Below are 22,290 nucleotides of genomic sequence, written 5' to 3' on the forward strand. Positions count from 1 at the left end.
ATCAGTGCTCTATTAGCTTTTACATCTTAAATCTGCATATTTGATTTACCTTTATAAAGGCCTTTTTTTTTTACTTTTGAAATGTATGCATTACCTTTGAAATTTATTTTATGAATTTATCAATAAATTCTAAATGGCTGTTAGCAGTGAGATTACATAATTTACACTGCAAAATTAAAAGTGAGATTAATGTTTTAAATACATTTATTGATTTATAAATATGTACATTAGAAATGTTGGGTGTGGAGGCATACTTTTAAACACACTAAATTACCAGCAGGTGGCGGTAAGTCACTTCATGAGCGAGTTATTTCAACTGATTCGATCAAAACGTTGAATCATAGCAGAACGTTGCTAGGAGAATGCTTCTGCTAATGTTGCATATTGTCTAATATGTAAGTAACTACTTGACTAACTAATTTTTTATTGAGCTAAAATTAATGTAACATTTGTAATTGTGAGAATTTTCAGCAAAAAGCTCACTTGGTATATTACTGAACTATATCATGTTATAAATAAACTATACATTTGAAATTTTTTACCTCAGTGTGTTTCTTTAGAGTGCTGTTACATTCATTTGTTTTAAAGTATGTCACTAATAGACCAGAAATACACTATCCATTATCAATTTCTGTTTACGTTGAATGTATTAAAATAGGAATCTTTCTTGCCTTTTGATGCTTCGCTAGTTGTTTTTGTCACTTCAGTTTTAATCAGGCGGTTTGTTCGGTCGGGCAAGTAAAAAAAAAAAACATTTTAAAAGTATTTCGAAGGCTGGCGGTCAGCTAACTCGACCTATATTTCTTATTATTATTGATAACATTATATACAGAAAAAGGTCGTTTGACCTGTATTCTGCTACTGCGATTCTGAAGACGCAGTAACTTCCACAGAGGGAGAAAAAAATCTAGTTGTTAGCAACTGGCCTTAGCCAAGCCCTATATTCAGTTTTTCAAACTAAGTATCGCTAAACTTGCACTTCCCCATAGCTAAAAAAGTTAAATCCATTTTACTTCTGCGGTACAATCCGAGAGAGACTCGCGCCAATAACAGAAAGCTGATTGGCTATTGCATGCTGGTCTCATTTGTAGTTTAAATACAGCAAATTATATTTGGAATTGTGAAATAAAGAACTACAACTCCACGGAAACAACAAAAAGAGAATTTAAATGAGCATTAGAGGTAGCGTTACATGGACATCGGAAAAATAAGACCTGTGTAAAATTATTTAAGACCTAGAACAGCGAATTTAAGACTTTTTAAGGCCTAAAATTTTGATTTTTAAATTTTAGACTTTTTAAGACCCCGCGGAAACCCTGTTTAGGATGTGCCTGGGGGGGAAAAATAGCATTTCCATCTATTGATAGTACGCTGTGACATAACGTGTGACCTAAGAGCTGATACTGCACCTGAACTTGGCATTAGAGAGAGTAATATAGAGACTGAAAGGCATGAGAATTCCTTCCTGTGTCTATACTGAGAGACACACACACACACCCTTCTAAGCAGCCCCTGGCCAACATAAGCAGTTGGAATCCCCTGTACCAAGAAAAACACAAGGGACACTGAACTAACATTGGGAAGAAACTCCCAGACAACAGACAATTTTATATTTAGCCATGCAAGCTAACTGTTGCCGACCAAAACATAATAAAAATTACCTTAGTGAATTTAAATACTGGTTAGAAGTCAATTCTTAAATATATAGTCCATCTATGCATTTAATCATTTGGTAAGTACCTTCACGTCAGGAACCTGATCACCCTGCTGGGTTTATTATGTGATAATGACTGGCTGGCTGTACATTTCATAAGCATGCTGTTTGTCTAAGTCACCAGAGCCACTGTGGTTAGTCGTGAGGGTGCTGATTATTCACAAGACGAAGTTCTTTTCATAAGCATGTTGCATGTTGAACGCAGTATGCTTTCTTCTTCCTCTTAAACAGCCTGCGAGGTGACAACATTAATCCTCTGGCTTAAGTCAAGTGTGAAATACAAAGAACGTTAAACCCTTGACAGACGGGCTCATCTTCAAAACGCTGACAGTGGAAAAGAAGAGAGAAGTCAAAGCTTCACTGCTCCACTCTGTCTATCTAGAATTGGGTTTATTCTGTTCTGCTTTACTCTTTTAGTCATTTTGCATTGCACTGAAAATAGGTTAGCTGCATAATTGTCCACATCGGAAAAAATTGCACATGGAGTTACGCAAATCTAATTTCAGCATCATATCATCATGCTTATTTAATGACACTGTGCGGTAGATACAGCTTTTATGTTCTTGTAAAGCTACTGCAGTCAGGGTCCAAAAGCAGCACTCATTAAGTGCCAAAGCTTGTTGATGACTGCTGAACTAAAACTACCCAAATTAAAATATGAGGAAGAAAATATTTTGACATGACAGGTGCATTTTCACAGAGAGACCTAATTAGGTACGCCGTTTGTATCTAATATGCAAAGAAAAACAGGTAATTAATTCAGTCATCACAGAAAATTAAATATGCAAAAATATTTCAATTCACTCGTCACTGACAGATGTGGGCCATAACTACAGCAATGAGAAATGACAGACTTAAAAGTCAAATTAAGAGAGGTTTATTTGAAAGAGAATTCCCTTGAGTCCCTTGTTTGTCCTGAATAGTTAAACTGCCAACTGTTCTTCAGGAAAATCCTTCAGGTGCCATAAATTCTTTGATTTTCCAGCATCTTTTGCGTATTTTAACCCTTTCCAACAATGAATGTATGATTTTGAGATGCATCTTTTCACCCAGAGGACAACTGAGGGACTCATCTATAACTATCAACTTATTATGTCTTCTGAGAAACATGTAACTATCTTCTGTAGCTCCTGAAGGGCAGTACTAAATGAAAAAAAAAAATGTTTTGGCAAAATAAGAGAAATTACCAGTTTCAAGTTTTTAACCCTTGGCTGAGCATCAGTGAGTGTTAGAACCTTCTGTAATAGCTGTGTATGAGTCCCTCAGTTGCCCTCAGTGTGAAAAGATGGATCTCAAAAACACAGTCATTGTTGGAAAGCGTTCAAATACACAAAAGATGCTGGAAAACCAAAGAATTTGTGGGATCTAAAGGATTTTTCCAAAGAAGAGCAGGTAGTTTAACTCTTTAGGATAAACATGGGACTTAGTAACAACTCACACACAAAACAAAACAGCTGTGGATCATCCAGTTAACAACACAGTATTAAGGATCAAGTGTATGTAAACTTTTGACCAGGGTCATTTTTATTCATTGAACTATTACTGTCTCTTGTAGACTATATTTAAATGTTATTTTTATTTTTTTTTTATGTGAAATATCTTATTCAGGTTAGTACCAAATACAAAATAACATGCATTTTATATGATCCCTTTTATTTTTGTAAAATAATTAGCATTTTGCTTGTAAAAGTTTGACCATATCTGAATTAGCTGTTGTGTGATCACAAGTGCACAACACAGCATCAAACATGCCTCAACCAATTAGAATACAGAGCTGAAACATTTTCATAACATGCATTTCATCCATATTAACCCTACCAACAAGATGCCATTTACAACACAATTGTAAACTAAGCAAATTCTTCATTCTAAAGGGGTTCCCGGTGACTGTAGAGAAGAAAGTTGGGGCTGACTACCAAGAGATCCAATTATATCCAACACAAGCTCAATATAAAAACACAAAACACTTTGTAGTAGCACTACATGAAAGCTATCAAAGAATTGATTGCTCCTGTATTTTTATAATTATACAGCCTTGGTTTCTCTTTATAGTGTTTTTTCTAAAAGTTTAACCATTTTGGATAGCGGTCTAATTAAAAGAGAATGAAACTTGGGAAAAGTTTTAGTCAGACCAGACCAAAATAAATTATATCAACTGAAAATGAATGTTACACAACTCTGTCAAGACAAGAGACTTGAAAAGGTTCTAGTGCTTTCTGAAGGCCAATCAGTTAACTATTATTAAGGTCACAGGGGCACCAAAAGATCCCATTCAAGTGTGAGTGGCAGGTAAAATTATTGCTGGAAAATGCTATTTCATGCGTCACATGCATTTGTGCAGTACATTAGGACTCTTTCATGTCTTTTTAAGGACAAATGTCCGACCCCTGTGTGGCTGTAAGCAGGCAGACGGCTTGCTAAGAGGCCTTTGCAAATTACTGCGCTAAATGTTTCTATTCACAGCCTGTCAAAACTGATCACTCTGACATACTACAGCATGTCAGAGCGTCTTATTCTCTGTCACCACATCCCTAAGAGCCGCTTCCCCTCCTGGGACAACTAGGGAGTAAAGAAACTGACAGCTACATTATGTGTAAAGTAAAAGTTACACATGTACACATGCTTTTCTTTTGTACCTCACAATCATCAATGCTAATCTATCTCTGATGCAAGTATGTGCCCTGACTGGTGCAATCAGACAACGCCTGTCCAGCTTTTCTAATGTCACCTCATCTCACCTGATACAGCCGCACTGAACACCTCCAGGGGATCTTGCTAAGGTAACAGTGAATTATATTATATAACTCAATTGTGTGTGCAACTGTGTGTGTATGGAACAAATCTTAGTCTATTTCCCTTTTATTCTGTTTTAGTAGGACAAAGTCACGTCTGGGTACATTATGCATAATTTACTTTGTCGTAAATGTGTGTGTGTCTGTTTTCTGACTCACACATACACAACATCAAATATTACAACCACAACTCCATGCTTGATCAAAAATACAGGAAAAAAATATATATTTTGTGAAATATTATTGAAAAGTAAAATTACATTTTTCTATTTTGAAAAACTTAAAAATATGATTTATTCCTGTGAAGCAAAGCTGAATTTTTAACATCATTACTCCAGTTTTCAGTGTCAAATGATCCTTCAGAAATCATGCTAATATGCTGATTTACAATCATTGTTGGAATAATCAGTGTTGCTTAATATTTTTGGGGACTTTTTAGAGCTGCAAAACGATTAGTCGTGATTAATTGATTCAAATGAAAAGTTTATGTTTGCATATGTGTGTGTATATATATATATATATAAATAACATGATGAAAAAATAACAAATGTGTTTGTGTCATGTTGCATGACTTCCCTCTCAATACCTAGGCCATGTAAATCCCCACCTCGAATCCAAAGGTACTTTAAAGTGCCTGGAGGCTGCGGCACAGACATATTCATTAACATACATCACACACTTTAGAGCAGAAATCTGAGCGCCCAGAGTCTCCTATCACTAGATACACAGCGGACCTCCATCAGAGCGGCACCGCACTCTGCCGCCTCTGTACGTTCAGTAGATCACAGTTATTACCTCATTAAGCGCCTTACAAACAGCCCTCTTCAAAACTCCTCAGGGTTGGGTAATCATACCACTTTATTTGAGGTGTCAGTGGGAGAACTGGGGCAATCCTGCACAATGGTATAACAATGCAACTGTTTCACTGTACCGTTGTCACATTACAGGAGCTATTCCCCATAAAACTACAGGGAACCACATTTTTTGCATATCCCGCTATAGAAGGGATTACGTACCCAGTGGGGTTGCCGTGAACGCATAAGCGAGCATGTTAAAGCTCTAGAGGAAATTCCAGCACCAGCGTAAATTTCAAGGCAAAAAATAAAAATACAAAAAAATAAAAAAAACTTTCAAACAGGTTTCCTAAGCAACTATCACGTTCAGACAAACAAGCAGGCAGTTTGAAAGTGTTTGAAAGGGTTTTAAAGTGCAGAGCAGAGAACTTCATCTTCATCTCATTTAAAGCACCACTTCTACAGCCATCAAGGCACAAAAGTTTGCATCAAAACCACAGCCTTTAATAATACATTTCAAACAGCCTGCTGTGAGCAATCTTCCTGTTATACAGTCTGAAGGTCCCTGTTTTGTGTGATGACTGTGATGAGTTCTGTGCAATAAAGGTAATAGCTATTAGGCTATTTATTTGATGAATATCTGTCAGTTGAGTGTTACAGTGAAAAGAGACACTGACAGCATATAAAATGTAAATCTTTTTCTCATATGAACAATTTTACAAATGTTTCCAAATGTGTTCATACAACAACTAATGAGATCAACACAGTTTGATTACTTTTTGAAGTTTCATAAAGACACGTCTGGTCATTAAATGCATCATTATGCAAACACATGAGGACAGTTCTCGGCATGAAAGACCCACGACTGGCAAATGAATGTGCTACTTCATTTCTCTCCAGTACGGTAGGAAATTAAATGTGGATGATGTTAACTGTGACAAGATGATTGACAGGGCAGCTTAAAGTTGAAAGATGTATGTAACTAAGCAACAGAGCGGCTCATTAAAGACGCAGTTATGACAAAGTTGCATGTCTCAAAACTCACCTCTGATACACACTCAAAAGTATGTTCTTTTTCTTCACAAAAAGAGCACATACTTTGCGCCATGGTACTCTTGTGAATGCACAGCAAAGACTGATTTGAAATAGAAGAAATAGTTGAATAAAGCTATTTTTGTTTTCTTTGTGCACAAAAAGTATTCTGGTAGTTTCATGTAATTACGATTGAACAACTAACGTCACATGGACTATTTAACAAAATCCTTACTACCTTTCTGGGCCTTGAACGTGTCAGTTGCATTGCTGTCTATGTAGGGTCAGAAAGCTTTCGGATTTGATCAAAAATATGTTTCGAACAACACAAGGGTGAGTAATTAATGACAGAATTTTCATTTTTTAGTAAACTATCCTTTTAAATCATTACTGTCTTTAGTCTATGCCTGACACTTTTCTTATTAAATGATATTCTAAATTTAACCATCATGTCTTCATGCTTGGCCTTATGTCACTGCAGTGCTCTGGAAATATCTGCTGTCCTAGCCTCACTGCACATCTTTAGCTCTGGTACATCTTCAAATGCAATGAGAGGATTAGGGTGGGCGCTCAGAGACGCAGAAAGGCTTTTCTACAACCCTGAACTCAGCAGTACTGCAAAGCTACTCACCCTGATCTAGAGACCAGCGTCATATTCACAGGACATTAACCTTAGGACTGATTAAATTTATGTTACTCTACAGGGTGCACCATACAAGGCTGATGTTTCATTTTGTCCCTATTCTGCTGATTTACAGATGATTTTTAAATGACCTAATAGGACTTCTAGTTTCCAAACTAAAAGTAAAGTAATATAGCTGCAAGCAGTGATTACCGGGGTTCAAGCGCTTTAAGGCATTTAAGCACATATGAAAAAAGACATTATGTAGCAACCTTTTTTTTTTTTTGCAAATACAGGTAATTTACCTTATGTTAAAATATTATGTTTTGTAACATTTATGACTGTTACAGGGCTATTTGTGTTCCGATCTCCTTAAAACTTTGCATGCTTGTTTAGAATCACCTGTTGCATGTGCTCTTTTTTGTGAAGTTTTGAGTTTTCCTTCAGGCCTTATTGGATTTTGGGTAAATTCGGACAGGCCCCTTTTCTTAACAACCCCGTTATAGCTTCCCTAAGGGCAAATTTTAACATTTGTTTGATAATTATTGACCTAGAGGGTCCAGAGAATTGTACTGCAGTGTTTTTTTCCAGACTAGTAGTTCGCAAAAGTAGGTTTAAAAAAAAAAAAAATGCAAATACCCCAAAATTTCACCAGGGTGACGGACGAATAGGGCTGGGTATCGAGTTCGATACTTTTTAAGCACCGACCGAATTGTCTCGATACTATCGAGTATCGAAAAAATCATTTTCGTTCGGTACCAAATTTCGATACCCAAGGATATAATCTTGTCAACGTCAGTGAGCTAGAAAACGTGCGGTATCTTTAACGTGCCCGGATCAAATGCTGGTGATTAGCTGCGGCGAGGCTGCCTTGAAAATCAATAGTTTACGGCGGTTACGCCCACTCGCCCAGAGCTTGTCAAATGTGAGGCTGTAATGTACACTATACTCTAAAGCAAAGCATAAATTTAACGCAAACGATGTTTAAGCAATCAAAAGTATTGCTACATTATGCCAATATTGACGGCAACAGCGTGCGATGTAATATTTGTAAAAAGGTTATGCGTCCAAGACTGGCAACACGTCAAATATGAGAAAACACCTGACACATTCTGTCAGATACAATTCTGGCACCTCAGTCTCAATATAGTCTCAGTATAGGTACAACGCGACATACATTCACATCAAACGATAACTCAGCGGCAGAGTTGCACTCACGCAGGGGCATAATTTCCAGTGGGGACACGCTTTTCAAAATTCCGTTTGTGTCCTCCCACTTTCAAAAGGTTTTGTTGAAGTAATCTCTTGTATTGTAGAATGCACGCTCATCACCGCCGAGTTTCGCGGGATCATGGAAACGAAACCAAAAGTAAAACGCAATTTTAATATCCCACGTTTAGAGAAGGACTCCCCAATGCGCGCAAATTAGGCTACATAAAATATCGAAGCTGTTATTAGTATGTGGGCTAATAAGTTGTGTAGTTGTCCATTAATAGCTCTGTATCATGCTTGAAGATTCGGTCTCTGTTTGCACTTTGAATTTTGAAAGAGTAGCCTATTTTGATTATGGCTGTATTTATTGTCTACACGACTAAGAAAGAACTGTGTCGTTTATTTTTTGTTATTTATAATATATTTTGTCATTTATTTAGATTTTAATCTAAATGCAGTGGTTGCCTCTTATTAACTGGCTGTACCTATAATAGAGAAAATAAACATCTTGTTCATGTACTCATATTATCATTCATTCTTGTCCCTTGCTTAAGGTGTAAACTAAATATATTAAAAAGGCTTTCAGAATCAGCCCATTTACTTGTAAAACATCAGCAATCAAAATCGACCATGAAGAATCAATATCGGTGCTACATGCTAATTTTTCTGAAGAAGAACTGTTGAGTGATTTCAGGTGATCTTAAAAGGTTAGTTCCCCAAAAAATGAAAATTCTGTCATTAATAACTCACCCTAATGTTGTTCCAAACCCATAAGACCTTTGTTTATCTTCAGAACACAAATGAAGATCATTTGGATTTAATCAAAGAGCTTTCTGATCCTCCTATATTTACTGGATATGTATTTTCAATGCCCAGAAAGGAACCAAAAACATAGTCAAAATAAGTCAATGTGATATAAGTGGTTCAATCATAATTAGATGAAGCTGAGAGAATACTTCTGTGTGCAAAGTAAACAAAAATAACTTTATTCAAAGATTTATCTATGGGAGGATCAGAAAGCTCTTGGATTAAATCCAAAATTATCTACAAATGAAGATATTTATGACAGAATTTAAATTTTTGGGTGAACTAAACCTTTAAGCAGCAGGGAGCCTCACAAATACTTAAATCTGATTGAGTTAAAACTGTTTGAACTGTTTTGAACTATTCACTGATAACTTCACTTTGTTCATTTTGTGCTTTTGTTCCTTAGTTTATTGGTCTTAGAGATAAGCCTGATGTGAAAGTGTCACAAACATCCTGAAAAAGTAGTCTTGTTAAAATACATTTCTTAAAATAAAAGTATCGAAAAAAGTATCATTCGGAACCGGTATCGAATTCAGGGTATCGGTATCGAACATTTTGGAACGATACCCAGCCCTACGGACGAATCTTAATCATTTAACAAACGATTTGATTGACAGCAGTGGTTCTAGAGGCAAAGTTGTCTGGAATAAGGAGTTCTATGGTATGATAGGAATATCGTGTGTATGTGTGATCAACCATGCGATGTACAATAGTTTACGCCTCTGAAAAATTTGGCCAATGGCGGCCATGTTCTTTGAGATATGCAAATGTCCTTGTAGACACTTGTGGCAAGTCAGACCAAGACCGCGCACACCTATTTTTTAATGTTGATAGGACAAATGGTTACACAGTTATAGCCATTTTAATGTTTTTTTTTTTCCCTCTTACAGCACCACCAATGGCCAAGCTCCACGATTTTTATCCTGCGGCCTCAGATTAAGCTCTTACACAAGTGTCCTAAGTTTGGTGAAGATATCTCATTACATTCAGGAGTTATAGGCATTTTACTAAGAGTGGCCCTGTTCCTTTCAAACGTTTGTGTCCCTTTGTGACTGCGAGTCAATTTTTTTTTTATAATTATTGATATTTGCTAGGTGGTTGTTCTGCACGCTTATTAAACAAACTCCAGCTGGTCCAAAATGCAGCAGCATTATTTTTATACTGTAAAGTTGCTTTGACACAACTTGTATTGTAAAAAGCGCTGTATAAATAATCTTGACTTGACTTGGCTCTCTCTGCATTGGTTTGGTTCCAATCAAGCGAAAAACCTAGGACTAAGTCGCAAAAGTAGGTTTTGCAAAAAAATCCAAAATACCCCAAAATTTCGTAAGGGTGACGGACAAATCCGAGGTGTGTGTTTTGGCCAGCGTGAGCCAAGGATTCCAACAACATAAGACACTTGAGTCTGCAATGAAGTTATGAGCGATTTCGTACTTTTGATTGCTGTAGCGCCCCCTGTCAGGGTGATTCGAGCGAGCCTTGGTGACATTGTAGGTGGTGTGAGTACTACCATCCCACCAAGTTTTAAGACTTGACTTGCGGTATGGTTTTCACAATCAGTTTTACATGGAGATCGCTGATCCGTGACCATTCTAACAATTACAATAGGGTTTTAGCATTACACGCTTAAACCCCTAATTATCTAAAGGTCTTGAGGGTCTTGAGTGTCCCCAGAATGTGTCTGTGAAGTTTCAGCTCAAAATACCCCACAGATCATTTATTACAACATCTGGAAAATGACATTCTTGGGGCGTGTCTAAAAAAAAGAGCTGTTTTGGTGTGTATCACTTTAAATGCAAATGAGCTGCATATTCCTGTACCGTCTTCAGAAGAAGGCATAGTGTTTACAGCTCTGCTTTTCATAGTTACAGCAACAGTCGGTAGAAGCAACATGACTGAGCAAAAGAACCAGTGTTCAGCCATACATTTGGGAAGCCAAACACACCTAAGGTGGGACGAAACAGCACGAAGTTACAGAGCTCAATGGACCATCGTGACCAACTCGACAGGACGGGGAGGACGTGTTTGTTAGCGCCACTAACGGACAACACAGCACTGATCAATTCAAATTCTTCGATAACGTACACATACAAATACAGTTAAAACGTTAGCTAAGATCTATAACTACATAACATTCACAAAGCAGTCTGGAGTGAAATGATTTGCGCAGACATAAACGTATTTAGGTAGATTTTTGAGGCTCATTACCTTCAAAAATTTAAATAATTCACTGCGTCCTCAGTTGTTTAGATGTTGGGAAAAATTAAGACTCTTATGTTCAGTCATCCAAACACAGAACACTGCTCGAGCGCTGAGAAAATGGAGGTCAGCGTACAACCGAAGACAACTTGCTGAGGGTGGAAACTATAGCAATGCAGGACTGTCAATCAGCAGCTGTGGGCAGGGCCTAATCAATGTGATGTCACATTGCTTAGCGAATCAAAATGCCATTCCAAGTGAAACTGATTTGGTTTAATAAGGATTAAAAAATAAGGATTGGGTGGAATGTTATCATTGTAGGGTGGTTGTGTTAACACACTGCCAACACACATTTATGTCCAAACACCATGTAAAAGTGGATTTTGCATAATAGAGGCCCTTTAAATTTAATTTTGAATTCATAACTTCTCAAAGTATGTGGGCAATGTCCATTGCAAATTTAACACCTCCACCTGAATGAATGAACAGAAGAACTGCAGACACATTCAACTCTACCTAGACCTACAGAGAGACAAGTTAGAGTGGCCTTGTGGAACAGAAAAGAAAAGAAAAAAAAATCAATGAGTGTTTCCCACGCAGATGAACCTTAGATCCCACACTGTCCAGCGGAGGAGAGGAGGGTGAGCGGAGAGGGTTGCCCTGCAGGGGTGGAGGCAAAGATCATCATTACGTCACCTTTGTCCAAGCTACTAAAAACAGCTGCGATGGGGGACTGAAACACCCATCAACACCCAGCGTCACACAGCGTGTGTGTGTGGGTTGATATTCTCTCAGCCATAACCTACTGAGTGCATCCCGCAAACTATTATGTAACATTAACTACCCAGAAGAGAGTGGAGGAAGTCACTGAAAGAGAGAGAGAGAGAGAGAGAGAGAGAGAGAGAGCGACAGATGCAGATATATTGTTGAAGTAGAGGGAGGGAGTGGAGGGCGTTAGATGTGCGTGTACACTTCACTGACTTAAAATAGAAAGAACTCACACGAAATATTTACAGCCAGAGTGCAAAAAAAAAAAATTGACAACGGCATTGTTGGAGGAAAGACTTCCTGTGATGAAGCAGAGCATAATGACTCTCAGCGCGTACAATATAATTGGTTCTTGTAAGGGAGGATATTCTCTCAACAAGATCTTGTTCTCTCTGCGACTGTCTTCTCCTGATGATACAATGACAAGTTTATGACTTTCTGAATCTGCATTTTTATGCAGACATCTAAATCTGAATTTCCTTACCGATTGCCATGGCACTCATGTGGGTGATACAAGCTCAAATTTGGCTTGCAACATCTGATTCTTTTCTGCCTTCCAAATCATTTCAATAAAACTTTGAAAACTATTTTATGAAAAATAAGGTAGCAATACATACAAAAAATAAAAGAGCTTCAAAAGTGTAAAAGTGTTTTTAATTTTCTTGATATCATCTGTATAGACAAAACATACACTACCAGTCAAAAGTTTTTGAACAGTAGGATTTTTAATATTTTTAAAAGAATTCTCTGTTGCTCACCAAGCCTGCATTTATTGGATCCAAAATACAGTAAATGCAGTAATTCTGCTAAATATTTTTTTTTTACTTTTTAAAATAACTGTTTTCTATTTGAAGATATTTTAAAATGTTATTTATTGCTGTGATCAAAGCTAAATTTTCAGCATCATTACTCCAGTCTTTAATGTCACATGATCTTTCAGAAATCATGCTAATTTGCTGTTCAAGAAACATTATTATTATTATTATTATTATTATCAATATTTAAAAAAAAATAGTTGAGTAATTTTTTCTGGATTCTTTGATGAATAGAAAGATCCAAAGATCAGCATTTATCTTAAATAAAAACTTTTGTAACATTATCCACTATACCATTTAAAGCCTGGAGTCTTTTTTATATTCTTTTTTTAAAACTTTTATTTAGCGCGGATGCTTTAGATAGATCAAAAGTGATGATAAAGACATTTACAATGTTACAAAACATTTCTATTTCAGATAAATGCTGTTCTTCTGAACCTTCTATTCATCAAAGAAACCTGAAAAATTCTATTTGAATGTTTTCAACATAAATGTTTTTCAGCAGCAAATCAGAATATTAGAATGATTTCTGAAGGATCATGTGACTGGAGTAATGATGCTAAAATTACATTTTAAAATATATTCAAATAGAAAACAGTTATTTTAAACAGTAATCATATTTTTGCTGCAAATAAATGCAGGTTTGGTGAACAGAAGAGACATTTTAAAAACTCTCTTACTGTTCAAAAACTTTTGACTGGTATTGTAAATATAAACAATCAAACAACAGGGGTCTCATACAAATGGAGCCAACTTTAAGTCTTGGCATCAGTCAGCAGCTACATGAAAAATAATAAAACTGAGCTTTCCTCAGTCCAAAGAGATCTATCTGTTCTTTCCATCTGATGTTCTCACTTAAATTTCACCTTTTCTACCAGAGGGAGGGGTTCACCCTATGAGTCCCGAGCTGTGCTTCCCAGGGTGCCACAGATGAGCCAGATCTCTGTCAACAGCATCATTACACTGCTAAATTGCTACAAACCAGGATAGTGTTCTTTTAACCGCAAAGCTCAGTGATTCCTAAAGAGGTCTGGTTGTTTTCTTGAGCAGTTGGCCTCTTACAGTCTCTATGTATCTTGTGCATCTGCGGTCAACAGTAAAAATGACTTAGTTTATTAGAAATAACAGAAATAACTCTTTTCAACATTAAGGCAGACAGAGGAAGCAGGCAGGAGACAGTAAAGACTAAAGAGAAAAGCAACGACTTAATTCAATTATTTTTTTAAATGGAGTTGTAAAATTGTGTGTAACTCAGAGAGCCACTGAGAGAGAGGGCCCAAATGATGTCTCAGTGTCTGTGAATGACAGCCCTGATGCACTTGCTATCACTACATTATGTATTGGGCTACACTGGCAACTTGCTGTCTAGATCTCTGTGTACCTTAGAAAGTAAGTAAACATCTATTTATAAGAAAAACTTAACCTAGCCACTCAGAGCACAGACAAATACTTCTCTTTCATAAGACATGAACGATGATTCACCAAGTCCAACTGAAAAAAAAAGCTTAAAATAATTCCTGTGGGTGACTGATGAATTGAAAGCAAAAAATCTGAGTAAGCAACTCAGCTGGGATGGGATGATATTACATCAAAACACTGATTGCATTTATTCATACAGTAAAAACATTATTGTGATTTTTACAATAGAAAATAGGTATTTTATATTTTTATATTATTTAAAATGTATATTTTTTTTCCGTGAAGGAAAGCTGACTTTTTAAAAGCCTTTTCTCCAGTCTTCAGTGTCTCAATGATTCTTCAAAGATCATTTTAATATGCTGATTTGGTGTTCAAGAAACATTTCTTATTATTGTTAAATGTAAAAAAAAAAAGTTGTGCTGCTTCATATTTTTGTGATACCTGTTATACTTTTTTCTTTTTTAGGACTGTTTGATGAAGTCAAAGAATATAGTTCAAAAGAACAAATCACAGTATATAGACCTTTTTCCTGAGTAAACGATGAGCGCCGCCATTACGAATTCTAACGTCAGATTGAATGCCTTTCTGTTCCGGTTTCCATAGGAACCCATTCAAATAGCGTCCATCTGTTTTTAATGTAGCTAACGTCCGCTGCTTTGTGTCATATACACACTCATTAAAGTGAGGCACTGACAAATGACGGTCATTGCGACATTGCCAAGTGATGGCGCTATAGAGCCATGTGCATTTTAAAAACATTTTAATAGGTTTAACATTAGTTTATTAGCTCGGAATATACCCTAATTTGACTAGAAACAATGCAGACCGGAAATGCAAAGCATTCTTTCAGTTAAGAGTCGGACTTACTTCCGTGTTCAGGAAAAACATCTATACTACCGCTCAAAAGTTTAGGATCAGTAAGACTTGTAATGTTTTTTAAAGAATTCTCTTAAGAAGTCTTATCAAGGCTGCATTTGTTTGATCAAAAAACAGTAATATTGCAAAATGTTATTACAATACAAAAAAATGTTTTTTGTTTTTATATTCTTTAAAATAGAATTTATTCCTGTGATGAAAAGCTGGATTTTCATCAGCTGTTACTCTAGTCTTAAGTGTCACATGATCCTTCAGAAATTATTCTAATAATAATGAGTAATGATTCTGAAAATTCAACTTTAATTACAGATATAAATTAAATTATGTATATTAATATAGAAAAACATTGTTTTACATCATAATAATATTTCATACATATACATATACACATACATATATATATATATATATATATATATATATATATATATATATATATTGTATTTTTAATTAAATAAACACAGCCTTGATGAGCACAAGAAACTTAAAAGAAAGATTAAAAATCTTACTGATCGCAAACTTTTGAGTGGTAGATTGAGTGTGTATATATATCAAAGTTTTTACCATCATTTTTTGTTTAATTTATTGTTGAATAATATTATTAATTTCTTTAAAATATATGTATTTAAGTATCATGATATCACCACACCACTTATTCCAGGGGTATGGAAAAACTATTGAAGATGTCTAATATTAATCAACCATTTTTAGAGGTGTTATAAAGTTTAAACCATTTAAAATCATTTCTACAAAATACACTTGACCATTTAAAAACCAGCAATAAGGTGCTTGCCATTTAGCTGTAGTAGAGCCACATTTAGAATTCACCGCACAGAGCTGAGCTGCCCGCATTACCATCACAATAGCACTTCTAGCATTGATTCAAAGTGCGAATATACAAACATTAATATTTCAATTCACAGGTTGGTAAATTGCAGCTGCAACACTGATTGTGAATGAGATAGATGGCTGTCTACACATTAGGCACAAGCTCTCTCTCACTGACAAGCCTACAGAGAACATTAAACTGAACAGAGCTAGAAAGATCAAATCACTCATATTGTATATTTAGAAGCATGTAAACAGAGCAGTGAAATAAACCCCATTAGCCCAAGTACTGCTGGCAGACTGGCACTCTCAATCCTCTAATGCCACTCAAAGGGCTTCCCGTCCGGATACCTGCACCAACGAAGGCGGGAAAATCCGATAAAGCCTTGGACCGTTTGTTGATGGACTGACCATCAATAATGTATTCCACCAGCGCTGTGTCTGGCTCCAGCGGTTGGCGAAGAGCTAAAAGCCCCGTTGCCTGCGGAGAGGCTCATTATCTGTGGACGCAAGTTTGAGACAAGTTTACGCCTTGATGGCTCCACAGAGCCGGCGACGTGGGATTAAGCCTAATACAATACAACACTCTAAAGCAACACTTCAACCATTTTCAAAAGTCCATTTTAAAAGAAACACCAAGGCAATACAAAACAAATAACAGCAGACACATACTCACAGCTGGAACGACAAAAAATGGGAAGGGGCTTCTTCCCTTTCATACTCATTCAATTCTCATCCAGCTCTCCTTACCTTAGTTGTGACAATACACAGACAATCCATCCTGAGCGAAACAGCTCAAGCTAGTTTCCCCTTCATCAGCACCACATTAACAAATAGAGAGAGGTAAAGAGGAGAGACAGAATGAAAGAGAGAGGAACGAAGGCACGGCTGGAGCTAACGCGGACAGAGGCGAGAGTCCTCTCTCTGCGCAGGCATGGTCTTGCCGTAGTCCTACAGCCCGGCGCTTGTTAGCGCTATCCGCTGCTCAGCCGCATGGCTGGGGCTCAGATTGCCTCTGCTGCTGCTGAGATCACAGAGCATCCCTCCTCCTCTGGAGCTCGCCGCACACGCGCACACCCAACAGACGCGCTCTCCTCTTGCAGACGCTGAAGATTTGCCTTTCTAGCTTGGAGAATCTGCACTACGACTGGGAATACAGCCACTGTTTGTGGTGTGAGAGTTTGGATTTGTCCTCCTTTGGTTATCTGAGGCAGAGCTAAGCTGATTCCAAGCCAGTTGTGCGGATAAATGAAGTGTAAGAATGGGCAGTTTGGCGGGTTTAAGAGAGGGGAGTGAGTAAGCAGTTCATGCTGACCTTGACAACATCAATCAGGGTTTATTTTGGGGCGTCTTGGAAAACCACCGAACCGTTGGCGAGCTCAAATAACCTGCCTTTTAAGTGAATGGGGCTAGCGAGCAGGCACAAGACAAAGAGTCAGCAGTCACAGAGAGGAAACTGCAGCAATGCTTCAGCAGAGATTGGCACATCAGGGCTGATGCATCACACAACATCTGCTCTTTATATCAAGACATTCCCCAGTACTTTAATTTAATAAACAGACAGGAGGGGAGAGCTGCTTACTGCAGTCGTAAAAAAACAACCATTAAGTGTTTATGTCCTGTTGACAAATAAATAAAACAGTCTTGAGGACAAAATGTGACCATAGCAGGGGCGATTTCAATGTTGAGAAATAAGAGTCAGATCTGGGGTTCATATGAAAAGATAACCCTGTACTTTATCGGAAATCACAATGAATAAATTGACTTAATAAGTGAGCCAATTTTTCTAAGTATAATATATGAGAAATCATATCACATTTCATTAAAAGCTTATTGTATTACTGTATTAAAAGCTCACTGTTATGTAGAGTACGATGACAGATGGACTGAGCGAGTGTGATTACCTGCATCCGATATAGCATTCATTCTTAAGTTCAATCGCATATTCACTATAAAACATGTCCGCTGAGAAAGCGATATCTTTGTCGTACTATCCTTTCATCTGTTAAGGGTGATTTCTGATCACAACGCTGCTCAGTGCATTTATAGGTTGCGTTTTACAATGTGTTGTTGAAAGTAAAAATTACCTTCTTTATGAAGTTTCAGTCTCTTTTAATATAAAAGTCTTTACTGCTGACTCACTCATAAAAGCAGTCTCTTGTCGCCATCTAATGGTGGAACAATGAAACGAATCAACATTACGAACACACACCATTTCCCAATACTAAATACTATTTTCTTTTTTAATAAAAAAATATTTATTTAATATTACTATTTAATAAACAACAGTGACCATCATAAAAGTTGCTAGGCCATTTAGTCAAAAGTACAAAGGAAGCTCTTTGATATACAGCATTGAAGTGACATAAAATGTGACCCTGGACCACAAAACCAGTCTTAAGTCGCTGGGGTATATTTGTAGCAATAGCCAAAAATACATAGCCTGGAAAAATCCAGACCCTAATCTATTAAGATTATGGGTCTGGGATCGAGCAATGAAAACTGCCTAACTCGAGGGGCGGCACCAAGCATGCATTTGAAACTCTACCTGCACGCAATTGGATAACGCCACGACCAATCACAACAATACACGCTTAGCGACCAGCAGAGCTAAATGATGTTTCATTAACAAAGTTCAGGAGAAGCGCGTCAGATACTTAGCGTAAACATCACAAGTCAATCAGCGCCATAGGTTTAAATACAGCTGACTCACCTCAATTCACTCGATGGTTTATCAGTAACCCTCCACCACCCCATCTCATCACTCCGAGTTCTCGCTACTCCTATTGGGGGGTAACGTACTCTGGGTTCGGGCCACTCCCGAGCTCGGAGCCCTTCACCGGACAGCACGCCAAACATGCACTACTATTCTCCGGCTAATTATATGTAAGCGTGAACTCGTGAACTGATAGATTAAACTCTTGCCGTATCCAGTCGGCAAAACAGCATAAAGGTCCTTCTTACAAAGGAACGATTCGAGTTTTCGGTTTTCTGTTCCTCTTTTATATGGAAAGCCAAGTCTAACTCGTTCATCGTAGCGGCCAAAGCCGTTTCAAACAACTTGTTGTTCATCTGTAGCGACAGCGATCTTTCAAAGTTTACTATATGATTCGAACGTCGCAGTGCTGTCATCATCAGCTTAGCTCGCCTCTGGCCCGCCTACATCAGATACACCGATTTGATTGGTTCCCACAATTGCTTACGTATTGCAGTAACCTGCATCATTGCTCGATGCCAGAGTGTCTTGCAGAGACAATTCAAATTGTGCTCTCGCGAGACCTCTGGATTTCCAGGGTAAAAAAATACATTGTATGGGTCAAAATTATAGATTTTTCTTTTATGTCAAAAATCATTAGGAAATTAAGTAAAGATCATGTTACATTAAGATTTTTTGTAAAATTCCTACTGTAAACCTATCAAAATGTAATTTTTGATTAGTAATATGCATTGTTAAGAACTTAATTTGGGCAACTGTAAAGGTGATTTTCTCAGTATTTTGATTTTTTTGCACCCTTAGATTCCAGATTTTCAAATAGATGTATCTCGGCCAAATATTGTCCTATCCTAACAAACTATACATCAATAGAAAGCTTATTTATTGACCTTATGACTGGTTTTGTGGTCCAGGGTCACAAATATAGTCACACGTAGCCAGACCTTCAGACTGACGGCTGAAGGTCTGGAATTCATGGCAGCGTTCATTGGCCAAGACTGGCCCATAAGGCCGTTTGACAAACATGTCAAACAACCAATCACAGTTTGTTTCGTTCAGCGTCACGCTTCGGTGCGTGGAAATGCCCCCACAACAACAGACTGGCATGCAACAAGTCAGTCATTGAAATAACCAGCATTGAAAGTTAAATAAGAAGAGGGAGAACAAGCAGTAAGTCAGTAATTTGTTCGCGAACGTCGCAAATGTGTATAACAACAATGGCGTCTGCATAAACACATTTTAGCAAAACGCAGAGTAAATCAGTCTGCGCTTTGTTTCCCGGCGGACCGGAAATAAACGCGACACTCGCGTCTCCCGGAAATCTGATCAAATTCAACTAATCAGATGATGACTTCGACATTCCTGAAGTGTTTCCAGTTAAGTGTACCATATGCATCAGACGTTTAGCCAACGTTCTGTGGGCGTGAGGCTGAGACTACATAAAATATAACGTTATGAGATTTTGCCTTTAGTCAAAACAGTTTGCTCTGGAACAAATAATATACTAATGAGTCCAAAGACTGCCAATTAGATTTAGAACAAAAATATATATCTCTCTCTCATGTTTAACCACTATAGAGACATTAGTGTCAGCAGAAAATTGCTCTTGGTGGGTTCATGAGCATTGAACAGCCACTGACGACCTATCATGTAGAGTATGATGACAGATGGACTGAGCGAGTGTGATTACCTGCACCTGATATATCATTCATTCTTCAGTTCAATCTCATATTCACAATAAAACATTAGTTTTAATGTCCGCAGAGAAAGTGATATCTTTGTTGTACTATCCTTTCATCTGTTAAGGGTGATTTCTGATCACAACGCTGCTCAGTGCATTTACTGGCTGTGTTTTACAATGTGTTGTTGAAAGTAAAAACAACTTACTTGTTTATGAAGTTTCAGTCTCTTTTAATATAAAAGTCTTTACTGCTGACTCACTCATAAAAGCTGTCTCTTGTCACCATGTAATGGTGGAACAATGAAACGAATCAACATTACGCACAGACATACACCGTTTCCCAATACTAAATACTATGTTTGTTTTTGTTTTGTTTTTTACATAAAATATTATTTAATATTACTATTTAATAAACCACAGTGACTATCATAAAAGTTGCTAGGCCATTTAGTCAAAAGTACAAAGGAAGCTCTCTGATATACAGCATTGAAGTCGCATTAAATATAACATTTAGCCAAAACAGTTTGCTCTGGAACAAATAATATATTAATGAGACCAAAGAGTCTGCCAATTAGATTCAGAACAAAAGAAATTATCTCTCATGTTTAACTGCTATAGAGACATCAGTGCCAGTGGCAAATTGCTCTCGGTGGTGGGTTCATGAGCGTTGAACAGCCGCTGACGACTTGGAGCTCACATCTCCTAAAATGTTTAAGCAAATTTTCAAATAGACGTTATCTTTATTAACAAACCCCATATTTAAAGTCTAATTAACTACATTCCCACCTAAAAAACTCAAAAGTACATTCCATGACACAGAAACCATATTATTTATAAACACATAGTGGATGTAGGAGTCTGCAATGACACTTGCTGTGAGAAATACCGCAAGCAGAATAATACAAATGGTTAATAATACAAAAACGTTTGGAGTTCCGACATAACTAGAATATCGCACTCCTCTCAGTCAATCAGATTTGAAGACTAGAAAGAACAGTTGTACAAAAATAAATAAAAATATATACAATTCTAAAAGAGCTTTGGGTTTGCTATTTAGCATAATAATGCTAAATAGAAAAATAAAGTCCAGAGTTGTGAATTAATTATTGAGTTCAATATGCTGAGAGACCCCATTTGAAAAATTAGATGATACACCTCAAGGAGTTTATCCTAATAAAATAAATTGAAATTCAATCATTCAATCAATCAATCAATCACTCACTCAATCAAATTAAAGAAAAAAACTGGCTTAAAATAAATATTCATTCACCGAGCCAGATGTTCAATCTAACTCACTGACTTAATGATCCAGTCGGATTGAATCAAAGAATCACAATCACTATGAACTGCTGTTGCATGAAAATCTCTACGTTCAAGGGGAAAAAGATCAAACAACATATCTGTACAAATACAAAAACTTTAAGCATCTTCAAGCATTTAAAATTCCACCCGACTTTCCTTCTGATGACCACTGGATTGTCCGGCACGGAGCGCCAGTTCTTAAACTAACAACTGTTTTACTACCCAGACCTGTTATATTGCTTATCTTGCTCTTCTTCTCATCAATCTTACCTGATGTCTGTACACCGCCCGCTTCTCCAACTCAAACTCCTCGCGAAACAACACCCTGATCACGGCTTTCATTCTGCAGCTAGCATTTCAATAGCCGCTGCACATAGTATGTCTGTCTCACTTCTCACACACACACACTAAGCCCTTCAGCAGATGGGCCTCAAAGCCGCTTTGAGTGATCACATTATAGACCGAGTGCTTTAACTTCCTCTGCACAACACTTTCCCACAGACACAGGGGGAATAATTAAGAAATGAGGTCGGCAGGACATTGAGATAGAAGCTCTTACGCTCAAACGTGAATTTGGCGAGGGAGTCTTTGTTTTTAGCGCCAAGTTCTGTTTTGTGTTCTCCTTACATGAACTCTGAGCAGACTCTTAGCACACTGGCCACTATGCTAACGCAATTTCCAGAAGAGAGGCCCCTCACATTCGAGTTTACAAAAAT

General features: G+C 37.2%; 1 protein-coding gene across 5 annotated transcripts in view; it reads right to left on the reverse strand.

Annotated features, from left to right (window-relative positions):
• dlg2 (discs, large homolog 2 (Drosophila)) overlaps positions 1 to 16,827 on the reverse strand; it is a 259,268-nt gene extending 242,441 nt beyond the window's left edge. For all 5 annotated transcript variants that reach the window (XM_073829906.1, XM_073829904.1, XM_073829905.1 and 2 more), the window contains exon 1: positions 16,629 to 16,827. In XM_073829906.1, the coding sequence (XP_073686007.1) occupies positions 16,629 to 16,658 (30 nt within the window). In that variant the 5' untranslated portion in view covers positions 16,659 to 16,827. The remainder of the gene's footprint in view (positions 1 to 16,628) is intronic.
• Between the last annotated feature and the right edge of the window lie 5,463 nt (positions 16,828 to 22,290).

Source organism: Garra rufa, chromosome 23 (assembly GCF_049309525.1).
Source record: "Garra rufa chromosome 23, GarRuf1.0, whole genome shotgun sequence".
NCBI lineage: Eukaryota > Metazoa > Chordata > Actinopteri > Cypriniformes > Cyprinidae > Garra > Garra rufa.